At 42.4% G+C, this 27,081-nt stretch overlaps 2 protein-coding genes across 4 annotated transcripts; both read left to right on the forward strand.

The window, feature by feature from the left end:
- LOC115789361 (GRAM domain-containing protein 2B-like) lies at positions 1-9,994 on the forward strand. 3 transcript variants are annotated; one of them, XM_030742743.1, is made up of 14 exons: positions 1-243; positions 741-866; positions 2,328-2,415; positions 2,527-2,596; positions 2,674-2,777; positions 2,861-2,956; positions 3,231-3,302; positions 4,024-4,104; positions 4,277-4,388; positions 4,757-4,873; positions 5,354-5,444; positions 5,613-5,717; positions 5,817-5,901; positions 9,153-9,994. In XM_030742743.1, the coding sequence occupies exons 1-14, from the start codon at positions 149-151 to the stop codon at positions 9,189-9,191; spliced, it is 1,281 nt and encodes a 426-aa protein (XP_030598603.1). In that variant the 5' UTR covers positions 1-148; the 3' UTR covers positions 9,192-9,994. The 3 variants fall into 3 exon arrangements, with proteins under 3 accessions (XP_030598603.1, XP_030598604.1, XP_030598605.1); XM_030742744.1 differs by having other exon boundaries at positions 5,820-5,901; XM_030742745.1 differs by lacking the exon at positions 4,757-4,873.
- A 4,257-nt stretch (positions 9,995-14,251) lies between these two features.
- LOC115789360 (TNF receptor-associated factor 2-like) lies at positions 14,252-26,685 on the forward strand. Its single transcript, XM_030742742.1, has 11 exons — positions 14,252-14,488; positions 16,247-16,456; positions 18,176-18,254; positions 18,770-18,868; positions 20,296-20,457; positions 20,564-20,638; positions 21,052-21,126; positions 21,504-22,076; positions 22,547-22,724; positions 23,142-23,290; positions 25,604-26,685. The coding sequence occupies exons 2-11, from the start codon at positions 16,269-16,271 to the stop codon at positions 25,820-25,822; spliced, it is 1,797 nt and encodes a 598-aa protein (XP_030598602.1). The 5' UTR covers positions 14,252-14,488; positions 16,247-16,268; the 3' UTR covers positions 25,823-26,685.
- The last annotated feature ends 396 nt before the right edge of the window (positions 26,686-27,081 follow it).

Genomic DNA, 27,081 nt, shown 5'->3' on the forward strand with positions numbered 1-27,081 from the left:
TTCCCGGCTCCTCCTCTGTGCGGCTTCTCGGTCCACCGACCGATTTGTCCCAAACTTTAAAGCCTTCCTGAAGCTTCTCCATTTTATGCGGCAGGCGAACGAAAGTAGAAACCGATGGCGGAGATGAGCGCGATATGAAGTATGAAATATGGTACTGATGACCGAGCAGGCGGACAGACCTCTGACCCCGTTATTCTCACCAGAACAACTTCTCTGCAAGGACTCCCGAGGGAATCGCTCGACGTGAGTGTGGGAAAGATGCAGGCAGGGCCTGAGTTTGCGTTTTAGTTTAAATGGGGACGATTCAAACGTTGCGATTATTTGCATCCACATCCTGTCTCAGACTGTGGATTTGACTTAAAGGCCTCTGCTTATATTGTAAAAGGATGCATGTAAAGAATGCGCGGCACGGAATAGGGCAGGATAGGGTTAATTTGCATTCTAGATGGCAAAAGTTATGTTTTAGTGCCGAAGGCAAATTGATGGTCTGCTCTGACTATTTAATGCGCTACTCAAAGAGATGTTTGTGTGCCTTTGAATGGGAACTCTGTGAAATTAATCATTATAACAACATCGTGTAATATGACTACAGGAAAAGACAAGTAGAAACCTGAAGCGGCTGCTATGTCTAGCTGCTTTTTAACCAAGTTCAAAGAGGTATTATCTAAGACACAGGTTTTTCCAGACTCGCTGGAAAGCAAAGGTCAGAGAACAGCGTCTCAACTGTGTAATGTGTTCAGGTTGGAGGTGGACAATGGAGGCGAGGAGAGACATCGGAAGCGTGGAAGGTCATCCGCAGACCTCCAGCTCTGTCTGGAGCCAGTGTCCGACCACTCCGAGAGCAGGAAGAAACCAGCCGGCATAAGGTGGTCAATATGTATATATTTTTTTAATTATTTCTAAGCAGTATATAAACTTTTGGACGTTCATACATTTTTAAAATGATTTATTTATTGATTTTTTTGGTTTATTAATGTCACTGTTATTTTTTTCCATTAACAAAAAATAATAATAAAAATAAGTTATTAATAAGTTAACTTTTATTTCAGAATTAAAAGGCTAAATTAAAGTGGCAAATAAATCTTGTAAGAGATTGGTGAAGCTTATTGTACTTTTTATTTTTTTAGTGAAAATGTTCAAGTTTTCCATTCCAACTACATCTCTGCAGTTGCACCCATCCTTCTATATACACTATATTGCCAGAAGTATTCACTCATCCATCCAGATCACTTCCATGGACACAGGTGTATAAAACCTTGATCCTTGATTCTTGATTCTAGGCATGCAGACTGCTTCTACAAACATTAGTGAAAGAATGGGTCGCTCTCAGGAGCTCAGTGAATTCCAGCGTGGTACCATGATAGGATGCCACCTGTGCAACATATCGAGTTGTGAAATTTCCTCAATTGTTAGTGGTATTATAATAAAGTGGAAGCAACAACAACAACTCAGCCAGGAAGTGGTAGGCCACGTAAAATGACAGAGCATGACAGAGTGGAGTCAGCAGATTCTGAGGCATGTAGTGCGCAGAGGTCGCCAGCTTTCTGCAGAGTCAGGTCTCTACAGACCTCCAAACTTGATGTGGCCTTCAGATTAGCTCAAGAACAGTGTGTAGAAAGCTTCATGGAATGGGTTTCCATGGCCGAGCAGCTGCATGCAAACCTTACATCACCAAGCGCAATGCAAAGCATTGGATGCAGTGGTGTAAAACACATAGACACTGGACTCTAGAGCAGTGGAGACATGTTCTCTGGAGGGAGGAATCACTCTTCTCCAACTGGCAGTTGATGGACGAGTCAGGGTTTGGCGGTTGCCAGGACACCTGCTTCAGCATACCAAGACAGCAGAGACTGTGAGCCAGGCCTTCTCGTGCAACATCAGTGTCTGACCTCACAAATGCACGTCTGAAAGAATAGTCAAAAATTCCCATATACACTCCTAAACCTTGTGGAAAGCCTTCACAGAAGAGTTGAAGCTGTTATAGCTGCAAAGGGTGGGCCGACATCATATTAAACCCTATGGATTAATAATGGGATGTCACTCCAGTTCATATGTGTGTGAAGGCAGACAAGTGAATACTTTTGACAACAGTGTACCTGCGTGATCCAAGAACTGTTTACTAATTATGCTGCTGCTGTGTAAGCAGCCTTAACTTAACCGCATATGACACCCGCAGAGCCAAATGGAAGGTGGTTATTTTTGCCTGGTAATAGCATTTAGTAATAGTTGGAGTTATAATGTGTAACAGTATTTGTCCTTCTGCAGCTACTGTCTGTTACTGGTCTTCAGGTGCTAGTTAACTGTAACACTAACCTTTCATTTGCCAGACTGAAACCTGTGGAGCAGCTTTCACCAATGTTTAGTCCAAGTGACTTAGAAAGAAAGCTTGAAAGGAAGAAATCGCAGCCCACCCAGGTAAAAAAAACAAAACACATTCTCATCCACTGACAAATCCCCACCAAACCAAACCTGTAACCATAATTTTTTTTTTTTTGCATTTTTTCAATTTAAAAATGTTCTTTTCAGTTATCAAAAACAAATACCCAGTTTCATAAGTTGTTCAAGGAAGTCGGCAAAGATGAACACCTCAAGCAAAGTAAGTTTCAGATTCTGCTTTCAGGCAAAAAGCAAAGAAATGTGAGGACATTAATCTGAAAATTTACACGTCCACAGGTTACACTTGTGCCCTGCAGAGAGATATTTTGTATCAGGGCAAATTATTTGTCTCTGATAACTGGATCTGCTTCCACTCCAAGGTCTTTGGCAAAGATACCAAGGTATGTCACTGTATTTGCAGTGAGGAATTATGTGAAATCTTTGGGATTAATTTATTTGTAAAGAAACATGTTCTCATTGCCAGATTTCCATCCCAGTGACGTCTGTGAAATTAATCAAAAAAACAAAAACAGCGTTATTAGTGCCAAACGCCCTTGTGATCGAAACTCCAAATGAACAGGTAAGAAAATATTTATTAAGCTTTTCCCTGTCTTTCCCCTCAACCCCTAGCCAACAGAAGGCAGCCCCTCCCTGAGCCTGATTCTGATAGAGGTCACTTCCTGTTAAAAGGGAGTTCTTCCTCCCCACAGTCGCTAAATAATTGCTCATAGGGCAGCGCCTGATTGTTGCAGTCCTTTACCTTACAATATAAGGCCTGTTGAGGCAGCTATTGTTCTGAATTGCTACTATAAAAATAAAATACATGAAACTGATGCTACATCCCTCTTTTCCAGCATGTGTTTGTGTCGTTCCTCTCTCGAAACACCACCTACAAGCTTCTGAAATCCATCTGCCTTCATTTAGAGGTAAAATCACATCTTCTGTACTAGCTATACAACTTCTTAGCAGGATTCAATTGTTTATTCTTTCAGCTTTCAGCTTTTCTTTGTGTGAATATCTGGTGGAAGTGAGTTAAGTCTTATGTTCCTTCAAGACTGGTAACCTGTACATCTTCAAAGACGCAGTTGAACATGCTGTTACTTTGTATCATGGACATAGTGTATTAAACATCAACATGTTCCAGCTTCCTTTCCTGTTACACTGTCTTTTTATATTAAATTGTCTAAACGAAATATTGGGCTCTAGTGAAGTATCAGAAGTCAAAATAACAACCAGCTAATGGAGACAGTTTAGCATTTTGCTGCTTAAGGGCCAGGTACAGTTTGAAAACAAATGGAAGATGGTGAATTTTAGTTCAGGCAGCTAAAAGGAGAGAACTATGTTCACCAGGTGCCTGTACGCACGCAACTCTAGTGTAGCATTGTTTTTGTAGGGTGTTTAAATAGGCAACTGTTTGCTAATGAAGATGAAACCTTTGCTAAAGCAAATAGTGATCCAGCAGCGTCTAACCAAAACAAAGAGAGTGAACTTCACCTTTAAAGAGGCTTTGGTATGCACATTGTGTGTTATAGAAACAGACAACCAACTGAATTCCACTGCTGGGTTCTGTCTGCTGGATGTCTGAATAGGCACCTGCTTGCAAACAGTTTCATGAGTCAATACCAAAGAAGTCTGCTGTCATTACAGGTGGATAAGCCCTGCAGCAGCCCCGTGACTTCTTCCTGTGAAAACAGCTTCAGAATCAAATGCCCGTCGTCACTTCCTTTGGTCAGTCAGGGGTCTGTCCGTTCTTTTTCTGGGATTTTTATGTGCGGGATGTTTCTTTATTATATATTTAGGTTCCGTTGTGATAGAAAGAGCTATGCAAGCACCTTGTTTTCATGTGATACAACACCTACACTGTGTGCAATGACTGTGGCATGTTGCATGTGGGTTGCAGGACTTTTCGGGAGACTTCTCTGACCTCGATGGCGTCGTGCAGAAGAGACGGCAGGAAATGATGGAGAGCAGCAGCTCCGGATCACAGACTCCAGATTATGACAAGATAGCTAGTGTGTGCTCTATCTTCTTTCCTCTGTGTGATTAATCAGCTACTGTGTACTCACTCTAATCTACTGTACACAGTTTGTAGAGTTATTAGTTCTCTCTGTAAAGGGTGTCAGGTGTCACTGTGGCACAGACAGTCTTTACTATTCCGATAGCTGGAGTGAAGCCAGGTGAGCCTCTGAGACTTTGCTTTTTGTCATAGTGAAGACGTGTTTCACAAAAAGCCATCTGATAAAGTTTTTTTTTTTTTTTTTCTGTTTTACAAGCTAAGAACACTTGTTACATTTGTGAGGTTCTTTGTTATTCTCTTAACATTTACTCAAAGTCACCGTCCACTGGAGTCAAAGATTTTTTCCCCTGTTGCTTTGAGCAGACTTCAGCGGCCTCCCAAACACGTTTCTAAGCACAGTGAAGAGCGGAGAAGTTTCAGTCCACGCGGATATTCACCTCCAGACTCCGAGCCAAAAGCACGGACCCACCCTCAAGAGCGGTACTTTGATAATGGCTTCCTAAAGAAGAAAAGATGCTTTGTTAATGCTTCTGTAGTCTTGGATTTCACTGTTTACCAGGAGGTGTTGAATGTCCCTAGTGCTAGAGCACTAGGGAGCGCTCTAGCTTCCCTGGATGAACAGGCAATCCGAAGGGTGCTGTAGCTGCTTGAGCTCAAGCCCACCCCGGACCATTTCCTGTGTGTAATTTTCCCCACTCTCTGTACTGTTTCTATCAAATAGGCTGAGGAGCTGGTAGATAGATTTTATTTCTTCTGGAGCTAAGCTAAGCAAACAATCTGAAATGTGACTTTGTTATCAGCCATCTCATGTAAATTTGGTCAAGAAAGCATATTTTTTTATATTCTTTCATACAGTAAAGTATTTCAAACATTTTTTTTTCTGTGTTTCTAGGCTTGTTGATGAAAGGTGCAACACTGATACCCTTAGTTCTTCTTTTCTTTTTTTGCTTTGACGTGTAGATCCAACCAAACCAACATGGGAAGCCACTCCAAAAGACAAGTCCTCACAGCCCATGTCGTTACAAGCCATCCTCCTCATCTATCTGTTTTTGTGAGCAGCCTCTCATTATGTGGATTTTGAGAAGCCAGAGTAGTCTGACAAGATAATTCTTAGGCATTGCTGAAAAGAAAAATCATGTACAGCATTTGGCTTAGTGATTGTTCTCTGTGGTTATTACTTGACTCCTCGTGTCTCACTGTGTTTCTGTGTTTTTAACAGAGTTGGCGTTCTTGTCTTGTCCTCCTGTTACATGGCCTTCAAGATTGTGGCTCTTGAGCAGCGTTTGAACTCTCTGGTTTCAATGGGAGAACATATGTACAGTGAGTAAGTAAGAGCTGAATCCATCTTTTGTTGAGAGGATTTAAGTGTATGAATGCAAATACCACATTTTCGAGTTTGGAACTGTAATAAATCTTGTTGCAGAAGTGCTGGGAGCCAAAGGTCACAGGATAAAGTGAATGCTGAGATCTATGGGGAGCTGGCTACCAACCTGTTCAAGCTAGAGAAGGTTAGTCTCATTTTGTGAGCTTATTGTTAGATGTAATATTATAACTTAAAGTAGTGGTAATTAGATTTGGTAGATTTGGTAGGCTTCACCTCACAACAACAACAAAGCAAAAATGAAAAACAATAATTAGAGCCTGACTGATAAAAGATTTTTAAGACCAATACTGATATTGATATTTGGTGATTTAGAAATCCAGTATTTCCCTAATCTATTCCCTAAATAGATTTCCTTAACATCTGTTATATGCAGTCATTTATGAGGCCCTACTAAGATAATATGACAATGCAGTTTAAAAATAATTACTTGTTTATGCTCTGCACTGATCAGCATGGTTGATACATCTGCAAATAGCTAATGTCACCCGATATATCGGCAGGGTCAATATATCGGTCAGGCTTTAATAATAATAATAATAATAATAATAATAATAATAATAATAATACAGTGTTCCCTTGTGTATTAAAAACTAAGCCTAATCAGTGACTAAATGCAAAAATTATGAGGGATTGATTCACAGTACCGTATTTTTCGGACTATACGTCGCTCCGGAGTATAGGTCGCACCAGCCAAAAAATGCATAATAAAGAAGAAAAAAACATATATAGGTCGCACTGGACTATAAGTCGCACTTTTTTTTGGGGGGGGGTGGGGGGGGGTGTGTGATATAATCCGAGACCCAGAGTAGAAATTCCATCTTGAACGGCAATTTAAAATAATAATGGATTAAAGAACAGGACGAACACGGTTACGCCTACGTTATGCTAACGTAGCACATTCAGCTACATGACGCACAACGAACACGTGTTCGGTATGTTAACGTAACATTAAGTTATTCAGATAACCATAGCATAAAGAACATACTAACAAGTTAACCAAACCATCAATCCATTGAATTCTTCATCCTCGGTGTCACTTCTAAACAATTCCGTACACTCCGTAGACGAAGCGCCGCTTCCTCTTCTGTGTCGCTTTCGTCAGACTCATCGTCAGCTGCAGTTCCAATTATTCCAGCCTTTCTGAATCCCAACCGGATGGTTTGTCACTGAAGCCCATGTTTTCTTGATCCATCCAATGACTTCCAGGAAAGTTGGGTGGCGCATTCTCCCAGTTGCCGTTAAGCTGTGCTCTCCATCCATCATCCACTGCGCCCACAGGTTACGCAAGACTGCCTTAAAGCTGCAGTTCACGGAGATGTCAAGTGGCTGGAGTATTTTGGTTCATGTGTTATAAATGTCACATATACGTCGCTCCGGAGTATAGGTCGCACCCCCAGCCAAACTATGAAAAAAAGTGCGACTTATACTCCGGAAAATACGGTAATTGCTATATTGATACTCATCAGAAATAGCAAATACAAATGTTAGCAACTTCTGGCCAAACCAGTGAGATTTAAAGTGGCCAGATACACTGGAACAAGTGAAGCTGTTTGCACCTGGAGTTCCCCTCAGAGGTGCCGTGCTCCTCATCTGACATCATCTCAATATTGATGTCCCTCCAGAAGTCCATTCCCCCTGCAAGCTCGTACACTTTGCCTCACTCCAAGCAGCTGTAAAGGCAATCATTGCAGTCAGTACTGTGCAATGCACTGACCCAAAACTCCCAGTGGTGTGATAGCACCACTGGGAGCTGAACCAAATGCAGTGAATCGATTCGAATCATTTGAACCTTATTGCTTTTCTGTCGCTCTCACTGACTCTAACCTTGCTGCTCTCTCAAACGCTGCCATTAAATATTTCCTACCACAAAGTCAGGATTCACTTCAATAGTGAAACTGGCGACACACCCACAAAAAGACACAAGGAGGTAAATGGACTAGTTCCAATATAGCGCTTTTCTACTCTGTCTGAGCACTCAAAGCGCTTATACAACACATTTACATTTACCCATTCACACAAGCACTTCCATGATTAACTAAGCTAAGTGCTTACTGTCTAACATTCACACACATTCATATTCTGACACTTGTATTGGAGAGCAACTTGGGGTTCAGTATCTTGCCCAAGGATACTTTGGCATGCAGCCCAGAGCAGCCAGGAATCAAACTGCTGACCTTCCGATCAGTAGGTGACCTGCTGTGCCTCCTGAGCTACAGCCACCCCAAACTGTCTGTGTATGACATATAGACATAGCCACGGCAACATCATTCAGTGGTTTTGGAGTCTGCTTTTTGAAGTCTTTTGTTTTTTGGAGCCAGAAGAAATTATAAGCTAATGCTAGCAAGCATGGCTATCACACTACATGTCAGGACACCCACCACACCCATGACTGCAGTATCCAGATGGATTAAGGTTCACCCAACTTCCACACACTAAAGGAACAGTGTGGTACAGTTTTTTGTACCACGCTGTAAACATGTTTTTAATGGGTTTCGTTTTAACAAGAGAGCCTGTGGGCATTGACTCATTTATTGGAATCAGCCTCAAGTGGCCATCTCAGGGATCTCAGTGTTTTTGTTTTTCCCCATTTGTACAGCCCTGGAAATTCCTGCTTGGTCACTATTCTCTGTAAAGATGTCGCCCCACATGACTCCTTGTAAAAACACAACATTTCTGTTTTTTGTTTATAGCATTTTTAACTTAAAGTACATTCATTCTGATATAAACAGACAAGTATAAACAGGAAATACCAGAAAAAAGAGATTCAGGAAGATAAAGGAGACAGTGCCAGATCACCCCAATAGAGCACTTCACTCTCAGACTGCTGGCCTACTTGTGGTTCCTCGGATACTTATGAGTAGAATGGGAGGCAGACCCTTCAGCTTTCAGGCCCCTCTTCTGTGGAACCAACTCCCAGTCTGGACTTAGGAGACAGACACCCTCTCTATTTTTATGATTAGGCTTAAAAATTTCATTTTTGATAAAGCTAGGGTTGGATCAGGTGACCCTGAACACTTTCTTAGCCTGCTGGAGGTTTTTTCCTGTTAAAAGGTAGTTTTTCTTTCCCACTGTCACCAAGTGCTTGCTCATAGGGGGTCTTTGATTGTTGGGGTTTCTCTGTATTATTATTATAGGGTCTTTACCTTACAATATAAAGCACCTTGAGGCAACTGTTGTTGTGTTTTGGTGTTTTGTGTTTTCACATTTTGTCATTCAAGTAAATTTAACATTACATGATGTGTTAATAAGTGAGTGGTGCAAAGCTGGCTGTTGCCCTCATTGTCCAGTCTTCATGCTGTAACATGTCTAGCATCATTCTGAATTTTGAATGGTCCCTTCTCAGTTGTCTAACTTGTGTTTGTTTTTTCATCACAGATTCAAAAAAACCTCCGGAAGCTCCTTGAGGAGACTTAAAAAAAAGACGTACAGAAGACTGCGTGCTGTGCAGAAGAGATCACGCTTGAGCTGCGCAGATCAGCCGTGATCAGATTTGGACATAACTCTGTTGCCAAAGCATGGGTGGCTCAAACACAAAGAATTCTCTAAACTGTGTGAACTGAAATTGTGCAATAATGGCTTCTTTCCCTTTTGCGCTCAGGACTATTTTATCACTTTTTTTTTTTAAACAAAAAGCTGTGCTGAAGCAGTGTGTTAGTTTGCCAGTGGTAGTGTTGTATGTTGTATTTATTTCATATTGCATTTCACAATAGTAAGATTGGCATTAAGTTGTCAGGGCCAAAGTTCCTATTTCAAGGTCAAGGTAAGGTTTTGTCAGCAGTTAAAGGTTTCCTATGGTGTGATGTCTACAGATAGAAATTTATAGCGCGTGTGCTGCTTTGCCACACTGCTAGACTTTGTTTAGTGAAATCGTGTTGAATCACAAGACAGTAAGAGCAAATCAGATAAGTTTAAAATGTATTTTTTTTATTACATATGTGGGATTTTTACTAAGTATTTTCTTACAAACCAACTGCTGTTTCATTCATGTGTAATTGAATAGTTTCTCAAAATTTGCAGTAATCCTGCGTACTGCACCTCGCACCCACTCTTACTTCACTTTCATTTTCTGTTTGTGTATTAGAATTCCAGGCAATCATTTCAGAAGCAGGAGAAAAGTGTGTGTGTGTGTGTTTTTTTATCTGTAGTTGTGTCTCTTTAGATCACAGCCAGTGCCTTTGTGATTGCATCACAGCTGTAAAATAAATGGCTCTCATACAGCATTTGTATTTATTAAGAAGCACCAGGTTACACAAGGCTTGATCACTCAGCCAGGTGACACACCTGCAGATCACAGGCAAATTAATGCAAACAGCACAGATGCAACCTAATAGCACGACATTTGGTTGAATACCTGCTCAGAGTGGTGGAAGAAGTATTCACTTTACCACAGTGTGCAATAATACTTCATCACACATGTAGGCCAAATGTGGTATTTTTCAGTATGCAGAGGATTGTGGCATGTTTTTTGATACATGTTTCACAAAGGTTGGAGCAGGTACACGTTTACCGCTCTATTGCATCACTTCCTTTAACAAGCATTTGGAAACTCGAGATGAGTTCCTGTCATTTCCTCATTCTTGTTTGCTGTAGGATTTCAGGTGCTCAGGAGTCGAGGGGCCTCTTTTTCTTGCAAGTTTTCTTTTATAGTATTTTAAGTGTGATAGTTAAAAGCTGGAAGCAAGCCAGTTTAGCACAGAGTAATACACAAGTGATTTGGGGCTGTCTTTTTGCAATAAGCTGCACCGTTTCTGAAACAGAAGTTTCAGGAAGAATTTGTCCCTTTTTCCCAATATTTTTGAGACCTCATAACATCTTAAGTACATGAGACAGCGACATGAAATTTTCAGGTTTGGAAAAATATATTTAAACTCTGTTAAAGACATGAACCAAATCAATTTTACAGCCACTCCAAGTGTCACAGTCTAAAGCCAAAATCTTGTTTGGACTGATATTTTCCTACAAACAACTTTCAGGATCAAATCGAGGAATTTATCACAGATTCAACAGGAAAACCGCACCAATTTAATCTCAGTGACAGAGTAATAGAAACAAGTTTTGGTACCCTGGATGTTTGATCTGTTTTCTGATCATTCATAAGACAAAAAATTCCAAAAACTTGTTTTTGGAGGATGGGGGGGCCTTTCAGAGTCAAACTTGCCAAATATTAAATGTGAATTTCTATTTACTCAAAAATTCAAACCACGATAATCCTGAGTGAGGGAGCACTGTACACATACAAAACCAACACATTGAAACAGAAAAGGTGTTTGCATGTTTAACTTTGACCTGTTGTGATGTCATGAGCAGTCTTGGTAATCATGATGTTGTGAAAACAGAGTTTTTCCAACTGGTCATCATGAGCATGTGAAGCTGTGTTGGTGCCATAAATTTAATTGCAGAAATGCTCCCTTACTATTTTTTATTTTTTTTTATCTTGTAAGAAGCCAGTCTCTATAGCCGGGTATCGGTCCACCCTTGGCCACCACCCAAAACACATTGCACTTGACCCCTACAACACCTCCTGCGGGTGGTGGGACTACAGGAGGGCGAGCCTGTGTCTCCTCTGCGCCCGACCAGGCACCACACACTAATGCCCGGCCACCAGACGCTCTCCCTTGAGCTCCCTCCCCAGGCCTGGCCCTAGGGTGGGGCCTCGGTAACCCTATCCTGAGCAGGGTTAAAAAGTTCCCTTGATGACTCTTCCACAGGGGTTTTTGGAATTGCTCTTTGTCTGGCCCCTCACCCAGGATATGCTGGTGAGATTATATCTCTTGGCTGGCCTGGGACCGCCTTGGGGTACCCCTGGATGAGCTGGAGGAGGTGGCTGGGGAGAAGGAGATCTAGGCTTCTCTGCTTAGGCTGCTGCCCCCGCAACCTGGCCCCGAATAAGTAGAAGGTGGATGGATGGATGGATTGACTTATCAAATCAGAAGTAGCAAAAGTACAGATACCGACATTCTGCATTTAAGTAGAAGTACAAATACTTGTGTTAAAAAATACTCTGGTAAGAGCTGAAGTACTGATTCAACTTCTTTACTCAAGTAGAAGTAAAAAAGTACAGGCTCTGAAATGTACTCAGAGGCTACACCTAATAGTGGGACTTTTCTGAACTGCGCGAGATTGTTTACTGGTTTATATCTCGCTTTCCCTGACACCTAGTGGGGACTGAGTGGTATATGTTTGTATGGTATATGTGAATAAGATTTGAATTATGACTCACGGGCAGTGATTACATTTACTGATCAGCAAAGCTTCACACCACAGTTATACATGGGAAAATACAAGGAAGATGACAGCAGACTTTTTTCTTTCATTTGGCCTCAAGCATCCAACAGTTTTAAGTACCTGTATCAATAAAACTCTAATGACACCAGTCACTACCTCTGTGTGTCTCACCTGTCCCTGGCTGACTGAACAAGTGAGCTGGCACTGTGGTGGGGAAGCAGTTAACGGGGAGCCTGCTGCACAAATGCAGGAGGACTGTCTGCTGTTGGCTGAGGGGGTGGGGTTGGCCCAGCAGGTCACGTATGGCATCCTCAAGAATGGAAGCCAGCTCTTCCCACTTCTACCCCTCCACAGCACACTCAAGTTCTTCCCTGATGTCCATCTTAGTGGCGGAGGGGGGGTTTATGTGGAGTTTGTTCTCGACAAGTTCAGAGACATTGACAAACTGTCTGGGATCCTGTGACACACATTCATAGGAGGTTTTGATCCTCTTAGAATGAGAGTGACAACTTTCTGCACTTTGTGTTCAAGTTGAAGGACACAACAAGCAGCCTGCCACAAGGTTTAGAGAAAATATTTATGTAGAAACACAAATTGTGGGTTAAAAGTATCAAGTGCATTATATAGAAGTTCCACTGCATAAACCTAAATGACCTGAACTGACCTAAATGAACTGACCTAAATGAATGAGCCTAAAGAACCACTCTTTATGTGTCAGGTTCTATAGAATGCTGCAAAGTAGCTACACTGTGTCATCAATTCCAAACATTCCGTTCCACTCCTGTATGTTTCCAGCATCTCGTCATCAGCTCTTGAATAAAGCACCTGTTGTTCTTTTATAAATGCTAAATCCTACATTTCCTCAGGCTTCTGTTGGTTAAAGACTTCAAACACATAATGATGCTTAATAAATCAAACTTTACAACAAATATAATCTAAAGCAAAAGTTGCTGAACTAGATTTATAGAGTAGTGAAAGTCTCCTTTAATTCGTTACAATCAGTTACAATGAATTTAACAACTGTTGCTATAAAATTTAAAGTAAAATTAAACAAAGTAAGGTTTAAGATCAAATCATACATTAATTGAGAATATAAAATACTTCATCAGGTTCATAATATATAAACTCAACAGTCACTTCATTAGGTACACCTGTTCAACTGATTAACCAGCCATTCAGATGGCAACAATTCTATGTATTTGGGCAAGTAGACATGCATGTATTCTTGACAACCTGCTGACGTTCAGAGTATCAGAATGGGGAAGAAAGGTGATTTAAGTGGTTTGAATGTAGCATGGTTGCTGGTGTGAGATGTATTTGAAAATCTACTGGGACTTCCCCGCACAACCATCTCCAGGGTTTACAGAGAATAGTATTTATGACAGCAAGTTTCAAGCAAGAACACAGCATGTAACAAAGCGCAGATCATTTCAAACTGGTTTCTTTTACATATCAGTGACTTCACTGAACTCAGTCACCAGAGCTCACTCAAACACAGCACCTGTGGGATGTAGTGGAACAGGAGATTCGCGACATGGAGTGTGGTATCCAGTAGTATATTTACTCAATATATATTTACCTCACATTTGTACTTCATTTGCTACTTTGGACTGTGCCTTTAACAAAAACAATAGAACTCCATGTATGTAGTCACAGTAATAAATACATGTAGTTACATTCAACCATTCTTTGGATTTAATGAAGTTTTACTGCCACAATTGTAAATAATTGGAGGAAGTAAAAGTGCAATATTGCACAAAAGAGAAACAAACAGGACTGTGAGGTGGACATATAATGGGCCCAAAGGGGCCGCGAACCGCGCGGTCCTCCACCTGCTGGAGCTGCAGGGCTGAAGACCCAAGTGCTGATTTTTACCGCCAGTTTAATGATATATGAGTACATAAGTTCAGAGATTCACAAATTACACAGAATAAGCTGTTGGAACAGATGAAAACAAAGATGAGGTTTTCAAGAAAAAGCCAGCGGATTGCTTTTGACTTCCTCCCCTCCAAATATCAGCACTGTTTTGTCCGAGTGGCGGCACCTATCGTTTAGGAGAAAATTGCAGCGAGTCCTCGCGCCCTCAACGCTGGTATAAAAGGAACTGAAGCTGTGGCGACGTCATCGTTTGTGCGCAACACGACCAATGCAGCGAGTATAACGGGCTCATTACAGCCTCCGACAGCAGAGAGACCCACCTCTTCTGGATTGCGGACCAATGACCGGGACGCCTCTACGTCTCGTCTGCCTCTCAACCCGCGATCAGCCCCTCGCATGACGTAACGCCCAATCTGAAAGTGCAATGGCGATATTGGACAATAACAGCCATCGCGCTTGGGGTCCACATCTATATTATGTGGCTAATGTTAAAGAAAACACCACCAGCCGGCTGCAAAACTACATATAATATCGGCACAGAGCGCGAGCATCAACCTGCGACCAGGAAAGGTGATTTCCCAGCGATGACAGCTTAGAATAAAACGCTGGTGAGTCCAAACTCCGCTAATTGCAACAGCATTTGCGAAAAGCTTTTCCAGTAAATGGTCTCTTGCAGGCAGCGAGCCTCACATTGCAAAGGGGCGTGGCGGTGTGGTGGGTACTACTTCTGACTAACGGATGCTGATAGCTTAGCAACAGCGACAGGGAAGGAGAGCAGAGACAATGGATGTGCCATTTTTCAGCATCGTTACTGGGCAGGCTGAGCTGAGTGCGTGTTGCTGAACTCGAAAGAGACACGATCCTCGCCACTTTGCTCCAAGTGTGCAGCGAGGAGCCGTGGATGCAGAGTGGGAATGTAAACAAAGGGTGCGGGCCTTCCAGCTGGCCTGTGACGCTCTGTCACACACATGAACATCATGCAGGCATGTCAAGAAAGAAGGCCAGCCAGTAACTGCTCCAAGAGCCCCAGAAACCCAGGGGTCCCAAATAATGTATCGACTCTCTGCAATAGGTCCAAGCTGCCAGCTTTTATTTGATGTCTGTGATCGTACCTGGATTGGTTTTCTATTGTTAAGCAAGCAGTTTTAATTCCATTACCTTTGGCGTTAGAACAGTATAAAATGATTTGTAATTGCTGCTTATGCAAATATCAGTGAACCATAGTTAACCCTAAATTAATGAGTTGATCTGAATCCAAATGTAGAACATTAAATTCACATTGTATCTTTTTAATAGTAAAGCTACCAAAATACATTTATATCAAAAAACTCTGATTTCTTTGTTATTCTTCTCCACATGTCCACCAAACTTTTGGTCGATGTGTTAAAAATTTTGTATGCACTCATGATGCTGGGAATAAAAATAAAAAGATGTGTTTCCATCCATCCATCTTCTTCCGCTTATCCAACACAGGGTTGTGGTTGGGTGGAAGTCTATCCCAGCTCTCATGGTGAGAGGCGCACTACACCCTGGACAGGTTGCCAGTCTGTCACAGGGAGAGCACAGAAAGACAGACAACCATTCACACTCACATTCACACTTACAGCCTTTTGAAAATCACACGTCACACCAGAGTACATGCAGACAGAACCCACACAGACACAGTCTGCCCAGCCGGCCAGTGGACTCGAGGCCAGGGTATTATGAGATGACAGCGCCAGCCACCGTGCTGCCCTGAAAGACACTTTTATTACTTGCAAAACAACAGCGGCACCTACAGTATAAAGTAATAATTCTATATAGTTAGGGTTTATATGCCACTGACTTGAAGAATAGCAACTTGTTTCACATTCAAGCAAACAGGCATCTGTGCACCAGAGGGTGCTGCAGAAAGAGGTTAGTCGAGAAAACAATCAGTAGATAAAGAAGTGATAAAAATGATCAGTATTTGTTGCACTAAATAAATGTGAGAGCTGACATTTTGTTTCATTTGTTAGCTGACGCGGAGGCTCTGTTGGGTCTGTTGGACGGGAACGCAGAGGATGTCCTGTTGTTGGCAGCAGGGTGGAGCCTACATTGATGGGGCTTTTTCTGGCATTTGATTAGATTGGCATTCTGGAAATTGGAGGCCGGGTTTCTAGTTGTGTTTCTCAAGCTGTTCCTGAGCAGTTTTTTTTTGTGCAGTTTGACAAGTTGCATCGTCCTGCTGGGGGAGACCGCTGCTGTTAGATATGCTTGGTCTGCTATTGGTCTATTGAAAGCTCTTAATTCTCCCTCTTGCCTTCTCACCTGTAGAGTATTGGTGCCTACTGTGTGTGAGAGGAAATCATGAATATCCAGGTCTCTGCATTTTGCTTATTTCTTAGGTGTGACGTGTGAACAGACACCATGGCCACACAGGAACCGTCCCCTCCTTCGTCCATGGAAAGCAATAAGCCCGGCTTCCCCAAGAAGATCCTGGGCAATAAGCTGGAGGACAAACACCTGTGCAACTGCTGCCATAATATACTCAGACGGCCATTTCAAGCCCAGTGTGGACATCGCTTCTGTTCCTACTGCTTTAACAGGACTGTGAGGTGAGGAACCAAAGGGCCAAAGGCTAAAATAAGCACGCTGGAAGTGATTGGAAATATTAAGATTCTTATCTTTAATTTTAGTTGGAGACACAAATCCCCTTTGGGGTTGCGTCAAGAAGGGCATCCAGCATAAAACGCTGCCTAATCAAACATGCTGATCTACCCACTGTGGCAACCCCGTGTGGCAAGGGAGCAGCCAAAAGTAGCTTTTATCTTTAATATTTTATTATATAGTAATGCTGCTCATCCATCTTTGTTTGGTTTCAAGGAGCTGGTCCCCAGATTGACTGTTTTAGCTCACCAGCTGTACGCTGACTGTTCAGCAGCAAACTTGCAGGTGAACAAAGAGTCAGATAATTCCCTGAGGGGCTGATGGGGACAAAAAAAGAAAGCCAATGTTGGTTCTGACAAGTGCTCACAAACACGACTCCAAATGAATAATATTGCTATTCTGTAATTGCTGGATGAGCTTATAAGCTACTCCACAGCCACCGGTGTGCCATTCATTCTTTTTATGCTGAATTCAAAATTGAAAAATTGTTGTTTTGCTATTCAATAATGAGCCTAACAAAGAATGAATCATGGAGTTTCAATCGGTTCAGAGAAATTAAAACTAACCCTAACTCTAGCTCTAATGAAAATCAGCAGGTCCTAAATTAACTGGAATAGTTTTACTACTTAAATTATACTGATCATCAGCATAATTGAAGTGCTAATTAATTTGTGCTTAGCTACTAATAAATTAGTATTTACATTGGATTAGTATTATTAGTGTCACACTGAAGTGAGAGACTGATCTGTTACTGATTCTTTGCCAAAAGCTGTAAAACTAGAATGCCATTAACTCCATAGTTTTTGAGTGGACTTCTTTGGTTTATTAATGCAATCTCTGTGATTTAATATCAATAATAGCAAAACTGAGTCAGAGTCTGAAACTTCCTGGTCATTCAAATCAGAGAGATGCATACTGATTTGTGGAATGCTGTTTTCAGCAGCCTTGAGTTCAGCGTTATGGCCGTCGCTGTCCTGTGCTTTTGGACCCCGACTTGATCACATTTGGATGAGGGAGCTGAAGCTAGCAAGCTTAATGAGCAATCTGCTTTCCTAGATTGAATGGCTAGGCTATGGGACACAGACTCCTGCTAATTAGTGCTAACTAACATAACATAAAATGCTAGATTTTCACTCATGAGCACACTGGGCAGAATGTTAGTATAAATAACCATAAACAAGTAAGGCTCTTTACAGTGCAAGGTAAAGATCCTACAATAATTACAGAGAAAACTCAACAGTCAAATGACCCCCATGAGCAAGCACTTGGTGACAGTGGGAAGGAAAAACTCCCTGTTAACAGCGGCAGAATCAGGGTCAGGGAGGGGCAGCCATCTGCCATGAGCGGTTGGGGGTGGGGGGCAAAAGATGGGTTCCGGTTCCTCCAACAGTCCAAAGACATGCTGGTAGTAGGTTAATTGGTGATTCTGAATTGCCCATATGTGTGAATGTGAGTGTGAATGGTTGTCTGTTGCAACACGCTGGCAACCTGTCCAGTGTGTACCCCGCCTCTCGCCCCATGGCAGCTGGGATAGGCTCCAGAGCCCCTGCAACCCATAAAATAAAATTACTGCAGTACCATTAGGTAAATGTACTTAGTTACATGCCACTCAAATTTGCATGTTTTTTTTTAACAGCATGTCAATGTATGGTGTTGTTTCATTGCAGTAATGGGCCCCAGAAATGCAATGCTTGCATCAAAGAGGATATTTTTGAGGAGCCTACCTCAATTTTAAAACAAGGATGTGTGAGTATAATTTTTTTTTAAGTGTTGTGATTTGAATCTGTGAACGAATAACAGATTGACCGCAGACTGTAAAAGAAGATGTATAACACGGAGGCTTCCCAGAACTGAAGTTAAAATATCTTTAAAGTGACCTCTGCATCTCGCCCTGTTTACGTCATGTGCAGTCTGTGCAGTAACAACAGGGGTGTGGTGGTGCTGGTGTTGAGGTCCCTGCCTGCTGTGTAGTCATCTACTGCTTAGATAATATCATCTCTTGGCAAGGATAAGAAATGTTCACCTCTTCCATCATCTATGTTACTGCTTTTTTTGTTGTCTGTGCCAGTAAGCAGAATATCTTTGTACAATTCAAATCATATGTAACCTTACAGCAGGTTGTATGACTATAAAATAGATGCATACATGTTTTGAATATACAGCTTTTCTGATATTAATAATGTATGCAGTGAAACACAGCAGATGGACATACGTTTCACAGCTGCAGCTCAACAACAGATTCTTTTCTCTTGTTTTTTCAGGCTTTTCCGGACAATGCGGTTCGAAGGGAAGTTGAAAGCCTGCCAGCTGTTTGTATCAATGAAAGCTGCAGTTGGAAAGGAAGTATCAAAGAGTACGAGGTGAGCTGACTTTTTCCCCCGATGTAGTGACTTTTTCTGCTTTGCTTGTTTGTTCAGTAAGCAGGTAGCCTTAACCTCCTGAGACCCAAGTTCCTGTTTGCAATTCATTTTAAATTTCTCCTAGTTGTTTGTGATTAGATGGAACTGATATGCATATAAACTAAGCTTCCTCTTTGAACAGGAAGTTGTATTTCGTTACATGGTTGTTACATACTTTTGTGAAAAAAAAAAAAAAAAGTCCTCAGATGTGGACAATGGGATTATTTTATAGCATAACACAACAAAAACAACATGACTTAAAGTATAAAACGCTGTTGAGCAGAATGAAGTATAAGGTGCAGCAAAGCCAAAATGTAATGTCCCCGTATGTGGACGCAGGGTCTCAGGAGGTTAATACTTTGCTTTGTTTTGTTTGCTTTGAAATGCTCGCTAGCCCCACCTTGCTGTGCATGTAGAGTACTGCGTACACGAGACAAAGCTCTCTTCTTGAGCGGCCTCTATCTGGTTTGCAAACAGATGTTTAATAGAGCTCCTACGGCAGCCTGTGGGAGATGGAGATGCGGCTTGAGCATTTATAAACCAGTGTAAAGGAGGCATTTGGATAATGTACAAACCGATCAGTTATTTTGACTGTTTTCCACAGCATAGAGTGAAGATGAAGACATAGACACTCTAAAAATAATGCAGATAGAAACCCGCAGTGTAGTGTAAAAGTGTAAACAAAGCAAAACGTGTGTCATATTTTACGTCGCACACAGCCTCTTAAACAGATTCATAGGGTTGCCACGGAAACAATAAGTGACGGAATTCAGTGGAATTTCTTGCTTCCTGTATGCATTTGAGACCATCAGGTGATTTGTTTGTGTGTCGCAGTTGGAAAGATGACCGATGATTAATTCATAGGGCTCAATTTGAAACAAGTTCCAGTAGACTACTTTGCAGTTGTGGATGGAAAGTCAATGGAAATAATGGCTGCAGCGCAAATAAAACAAAACTAAAGTTGTAGATTTCAAAAGCAACACACTCAAGAAAAACAGCTCCTCCATATCATTATCGTCAGCAGCTGCCTGTAGAAAACTGCATACATTAGGTAAACATATTCTTACCACGCATCCTGTTCTTGCATCTATATTTGTGGGAAATGGTGTTTGCATGTTGTTCATTTATGCATTTGGTCTCTGGGGGCGATAACATCTGCAGCTGTTGTTCTCCGTCTTGTGCCTGAAGACGGTTCTTTACGTTTGGACTCATCGTCCTGCTGCAGAATGAATTTGGGACATCTCTCTGATAGTGTTGTGTGGAGGATAAGACTCTAAACAGCTCATGCTGTTAAAGCTACAGCACTGTTTTGTATGTATACAAGATAAGCCTCCCGGCGCAGCACAGAGGTGACTGTTCAGCTCAACATAAGCTGCTACTTTCCACAGATGAACCATGAGGGGAAGTGCGAGTTCATGATCATCCCCTGCCCCTCCTGCAAAGAACGAATTCGCTTCAATGAACAGGAGCGCCATAATGAGCGGGAGTGCCCTGAGAGGACGCTCAACTGCAAGTACTGCAAGGAGCCGTTCCACTTTAAGAATATCAAGGTTAGAAATGATTTATTTAGACCAAAGATGCTTGTCTGGGCCCATGCAGCAGATCAGAGCAGCCATTTGTGTGGCATTAAAAGAAACACTGCTGCCTGTTTTTCAGGCACACGATGAGATCTGCCCCAAGTACCCGATGATCTGTGAAGGCTGTGCCAAGAAGAAAATACCCAGAGAGAAGGTAACTCTGAGAAGAACATGCAGACGAGGTGGAAGCATTATGTTACAAAGCAGATGATAGTCCCGTGTAGCTGCAGTGCAGTCTCTCTTTCACAAATCAAAAGCGATGGCAGAAAGTTTGCAGTTGTGCTTCTGAGAACACTGGATGCACTTTGTCATGTTTGCTTTGCTTCGTGAAAAGTTATTAAAGATGCCCAACCAATGCCATTTGAGAGTAAAAGTTTGAAGGTGCAATCATTAAAATGTCAAAAGATACAAAGTAACATCAATAACAATGAAAAAATAAGACACACAACTGATTTGTAACTCTTTCTGTAGTCTGCAGCAGATGCAAAATCATTTATTTTGATGGTTGTAAAATTATAATTTTTACTAAACTAAGTGGCTTTTTATTATTTCTTTTTTTTTTCCTAGTATGTGGACCACATCAAATTCTGCAGCAAATTCAGAACTCCGTGTCGATTTCATGTCGTGGGATGTGATATGTCTGTAAGTAGCCCGATTGTTCTCTCAGTAAACACGTTCATATTCTTTATTTGAGCACACAGTACGCTACGAGACTGTATGAAAAAAAGCATCATCTGAATCAAGACCTAAAAGGGTCAGGAAGTACTTGTTTCCAGCAAGTGTATATAAAAGATGAACAAAGCCACTGTGATGTCACCCACTGGTTTGTAGACTGTTGTTTTGAAAATGAGCATTTCGGCTGTCCATCTTGGTTTCTTAAAAATTGCAATTTAAAGTCAAGCACTCGATTAATGTAGCATTATCCACCGTATTAATGTTAACACCGTATCCCACAGACAGACTGGCAGAGCCAAGTAGGTGAAGCTATATTGTTTGTGCTTTATTTTACACTTTTGTAGGTGGAGAAGGAAAAGATTCATGACCACGAGCGTGCATATGCCTATGAGCACCTCAATCTTCTGCTGCATTACATCATGGGCATGAAAGTTAGCATGGAAGGCCTGCAGCCGCAGGGACTGGAAGTAGCTGGACACAAACTGGTGGAACTCCAACAATCCCTCAAAGAACTCGAGGCCAGAGTTTCCCAGCTCAGCACCACCTCCTCTGGGCCTCCCGTGCAGGGAGCTGCCGCCGCCGCTGCCTCCTCATCCTCCAGCTCCGGACCCCCTGGTCCACCCGCTTCAGTTCCTCTCCCTCCACCTCCCACTCTGCCTCCCACTCTCTCTGTGTCTACGTCTTTCACACCTCTGCCCAGCTCAGTGGGCGCAGCACTGGAGCTCCAGCTTCACAGTGAGAAAACCAAGGTGGCCGAGCTGGGCCGCAGGTGCACGGAGCTCGAAGTCAAAGCCGGCACGTTTGAAAATGTGGTGTGTGTCCTGAACAGAGAGGTGGAGAGGTTTGCCACCACCATGGAAGCCAGCAACCGTCAGCATAAACTGGACCAGGATAAGATTGAGGCTCTGAGTAACAAGGTAAGTTTAAACCACGGCTGCACGTTGATGCACATTGTGGCTCTCCTTGTTCTCTGAATCTTAACTCAGTAAAATCTGAACACGCAGACATGAAACATACATTTTTAGATTTAGCAGGGCTTTCACTTTGTCAGTGTCCAAAAGACACTGACTAACTTTAACTTTTCAGTATCAGTGTAAACCAGAATCCTGGAGATATCTTGGGTTGGGGCTCCAGTGGTGGAAGGTTAAAAGCTGGTATCTCTGAGCACACCTTTCTGTGATATTGTTAAAATAAGGCTTACTTTGATAAAATCTGCAGCCTGCCTGTAAATAAAAAGAGATAACCCACGAAAAGGTCAGGAGATGCTTCAAGGTGATACTTTGACTCAAACTGCCTTTTCAAAGGACTCTAAAGTAGGTGATAAAATGTTTGTAGTTTGAAGGCAATTTGAGGTCAATCATGTAGGACTTGTGTTGATGATTTCCAGGTGCGACAGCTGGAGCGAACTGTCGGGCTAAAGGATCTGACGGTTGCAGAGATGGAGGGACGGCTGAGAGAAATGTCTGCCACCACCTTTGATGGTGTCTTTATCTGGAGGATCTCAGATTTTGCCAAAAAGAGGCAAGATGCCATTGCAGGCCGAGCCCCTGCCATGTTCTCACCAGGTAACGCTGCTCATTATTGGCGTGGATTTCTCCAAAATTGTGGTCTGATCAGTAGAGATCTAACTTAAAAGAACTAAAGCAAATTCAAATCTAGAAGAAGCCACAACCAGTCAAAGACCTGTTTTATACTGCAAGGATTATAAAAACTTACAAAGTTGAAACTTAGGTCAGGGGTCAAGTCCTGGTTACTAGAAACTGTTTAGATGCCTTCTGCAAATAATTAGTTCTCTCTTCCCTTCCCTTCCCTTCCCATCCCTTCCCTTCCCTTCCCTTCCCTTCCCTTCCCTTCCCTTCCCTTCCCTTCCCTTCCCTTCCCTTCCCTTCCCTTCCCTTCCCTTCCCTTCCCTTCCCTTCCCTTCCCTTCCCTTCCCTTCCCTTCCCTTCCCTTCCCTTCCCTTCCCTTCCCTTCCCTTCCAGCCTTCTATACCAGCAAGTATGGCTATAAGATGTGTCTACGGATCTATCTGAACGGAGATGGGACAGGGCGTGGCAGCCACTTGTCCTTGTTCTTTGTGGTGATGAGGGGACTGAGTGATGCCCTTCTTAAATGGCCTTTCAACCAGAAGGTAAAAGACTAAGAAACAAATGGGCTGTTTTTTTCCTTATTATTTATTTAAGGACCACAGTGAGTTTGTGCTGCTCAAACTTGCCTGTATTGTCCTATGCAGTTGTTTTAAATGATGCATTACAGCCTAGTTCATTGTAGCATGTCATTAAGGGGAAAAGAGTATCAACAACAGCTTAGTTTTCACATAGTTTTTACTCTTTAAGTTGGCTTTGAAAGTCTGTTTATGTTTTTTAGATTCTTTTTCTGGGATGAAGTCATGTCTGCACATCCAAATGTGCCTCTTTTTTTTTTTTTTGAAAATTAAACTTTTGTGCCCTGGGCAGTTTTTTTTTTGTGGTGGGCTTCAGAAATTCCAGCTGAAGTAAATATTACTGCATTTAAAGGCTAATCAGATGCTGAAATTAGTTTCTAATAACCAAAAAGATTTTACATACTTACCACAGTAATGCAGTAATGCAAAGTTTTTTTTAAAAAAATAAACAGACAAATGCAGAATTTATATACACTGATCCAAAAAAATTAAGGGAACACTTAAATCACGCATTGGATTTTGATTAATGAAATATTCAAGTTGAAAATCTTTACTGAGAACAACATGAAGGCACAACAGTCAGTGGAACCCAAAACCATCAACCACTTTGAGGGATGGGTTCAAAATCACACCAAAAATCAAAGTTTAATGTCTATGAAGCCAGTTTATCAGTTTATGAAGCCCTAATACCAGAATGAACTCCTGACAACATCTGGGTGTGCTCCTGATTAGATGGTGGATGGTATCCTGGGAGATCTCCTCCCAGACATGGATCAGGGCATCACTGAGCTCCTGGACAGTCTGCAGTATTATTTAGCAGCACTGGATGCACATAAGGTCTCAGAGGTTCTCAATTGGATGCCAGTCAATAGCATCACTGCATCGACACCTACACACACTGGCCACATAAAGCTCGGCATTCTCTTACAACAGGAGGAACCCAAGGCCCACTGCAGCAGCGTAAAGTCTGACAGTGTGTCTGAGGATTTCATCCAGGTACCTAGCTGCAGTCAAGGTGTCGTTGGTGAACATGGAGGTCTGTGCAACTCTCCAAAGATATGCCTTCCCAGACCAACACTGACCCACTCCCAATCCAGTCATCCTTGATGATGATACAGATAGCATAACATTCACCACGGTGTCTCCAGACTCTTTCACACCTGTCACATGTGCTCAGTGTGAACCTGCTCTCATTTGTAGGCGGCTGTGGCTCAGGAGGTAGAGCAGGTCATCTACTAATTGAGAGATTGGAGGTTCAGTTCCTGTCTGCTCCTGTCTGCATCATGCCAAAGTATCCTTGGGCAAGATACTGAACCCTGCTCCCAATGCGTTCCTCGGAGTGTGAATGTGTGTGTGAATGTTAGATAAAAACACTTAGATGTAGCAAAAAGTGCTTGTATGAATGTGTGTGAATGTATGTATGAAAAGATGCTGTATAAAGTGCTTTGAGAGTAGAAAAATGCTATATCAGAACCAGTCCAAGTGAATGGAGCACCGGTGAAAGTTCTGGTGTTCTTGAATGCCAGTTGAGCTGCAGGATGTGCGCACAGGTTCCAGTAACCTCCGGGCACTCTAATGGAGTCAGATTCTGGTAGCCTGCTGGGGGTCATTTTGTAGGGCAGTGTTCCTCCTATTCCTTCTTGCACAGAAGAGCAGATACTGGTACTGCTGATAGGTTGATACCTTTCTATGTTCAGCTCTCCTGGTGATGTAAGGGCCCAACTCCTGGATGGCACATATGGAAGTGCCAGCCTGGAGGAGCAGAACTACCTGTGCAACCCGAATGGGCTGCTGGTACCATCTCGTGCTACCAGCTACCAGCAGTAACCAGCAACCTTTAAGCGCCTTGAGGCGGCAGTTGTGATTTAGCGCTATATAAATAAAATAGAATTGAATTGAATAGCAAAAAGCAAAACTAGAAAAAAATCAGTCTGAAGAGGTAAGGGGAGAGCAGTTGTCTGTGGGCAACATCTGCAGAACCTTTCCCTTTTTGGGGGGGTTGTCTTGTTGCCTCTCCAGTGCTGTTGTCACTTTCATTTGCACCAGGATTCATAACAGTTTATTGCTATCCCTAAAGTTTAACTGACTTTGTGTTTGGCTGTGATGATCAAGTGTTGTGCATTTATACTTAGGTCATATTTTGTCCTCGATATGTCACACAGCTTCATGTCACATTACAATAAAACTTGAGACTGCTCTGCTGCTCGGGCTTTATTTAACAAAACATGCATACATTGTTTTAAGCACGGAAGAGTAATCTCTCCTTTATCTTACTTCCAGGTCACTCTGATGCTGCTGGATCAGAGCAACAGAGAGCACATCATCGATGCCTTTCGACCTGATGTCACTTCCTCCTCTTTCCAGAGACCCGTGAGCGAGATGAACATCGCCAGCGGCTGTCCTCTCTTCTGCCCGCTCTCCAAGCTCGATGGCAAGAACACTTACATTCGTGATGACACCATCTTCATCAAGGCGATTGTGGATCTCACCGGCCTCTAGACAGCTCCGCAGGGTGTTCCAGTTTGCCAACCAGGCAGCTCTTTGACCATTAAAGGCTTCATTTTGGCTCAGTCGCAGTCCCTTCTGGGCTCTGCTCGGGCATCTTACCGTCCCTCGCAGCTTTGGGGAGACAGACATGCTTGCGACTGTCTGCTGCATGTAGCTGCTCAGTCCAGACGGTGCTGGCATTGTTATACCTGGTGGTCTCTGTGTGAGAACCCCTGTCATTGCTGTACATTTGGGTGCAAAACTTACTTTCTTGACATCCCAGCATCACCATCCACGGTGATAAAGTGTCGTTTCAGTTCTGCACATGAGTTTTCAGTCGGAGGAAGCAGGCAGCAGTGCAATGTCGTCAGTGCAGTGTTAAGCAGAAGGAGAGATGAGTGGAAAGACAGAGCTGTTTCTTTTTTTTTATCCTCTGCTTTTGAAGGCTGGGGGGTGTTGCAGAACGTGCAGCATGTTAGAGCAGGACTGTAGATTGCAGATGTGTTTATGTGATCATTTTGATAAACCTGGCAGTAGAATTGTAATAGAGCGTGGCTTGATGCAGATTTAGCTTCTTCTTGAAGATTGTGGATATTGTGAGCTTCTCAGTTCCAGTGTGGAGTAAATTTGCATAGACAAACGTGGAGTTATGTTATGAATAAGATTAGAGGCAATTTTTTTCTTTTCTCTCTCTTTTTTTTTTTTTAGATGAAATGCATGCTGCTGGCGTTTTAAGTATAAAGTATAAAATCGCTTTTTTATTTCTTTTTTTTTTCTTTTTTCCAACCAAGCTTCACAAAGGTTCATCATTTGATATTAAACTCGTTAGTGATTTATCCATCTGTGATGGTGGACATTGCCTGCATGTCTATGGAGCCAGGCTATTTACATGTAAAGTCAGTGTTGCGTATTTGTTCCTAATGGGAGGGGGAGGGGGGGGGGGGGGGGGGGGGGTTGGTGGTTCTGATTGGTGGTTTGGTACATCTGTGGAAGATACAGTGGAGTTACCAAGGAGTCAGGGCAGCTTGCCAGTCAAGCCTAAGGCATAAAACTTACATGTGGTTTTGTCTCTGACAAACATACATTGCTAGAGTTTTCCCAAGGATATGCTCACTAGCTCACATCTCACCACATAGTACTGTGCCCCACCACAGACTGAGGTCAACGCAGATTCCACGAAAGAAGGAATAGTATGTTCCTTGTTTTCTGTCCATACAGTATACAGTGCATATGTGTTTCTGCTGCTATATGATAGAATACTCATGTGAATT

The sequence above is a fragment of the Archocentrus centrarchus genome, chromosome 12, assembly GCF_007364275.1.
Source record: "Archocentrus centrarchus isolate MPI-CPG fArcCen1 chromosome 12, fArcCen1, whole genome shotgun sequence".
NCBI lineage: Eukaryota > Metazoa > Chordata > Actinopteri > Cichliformes > Cichlidae > Archocentrus > Archocentrus centrarchus.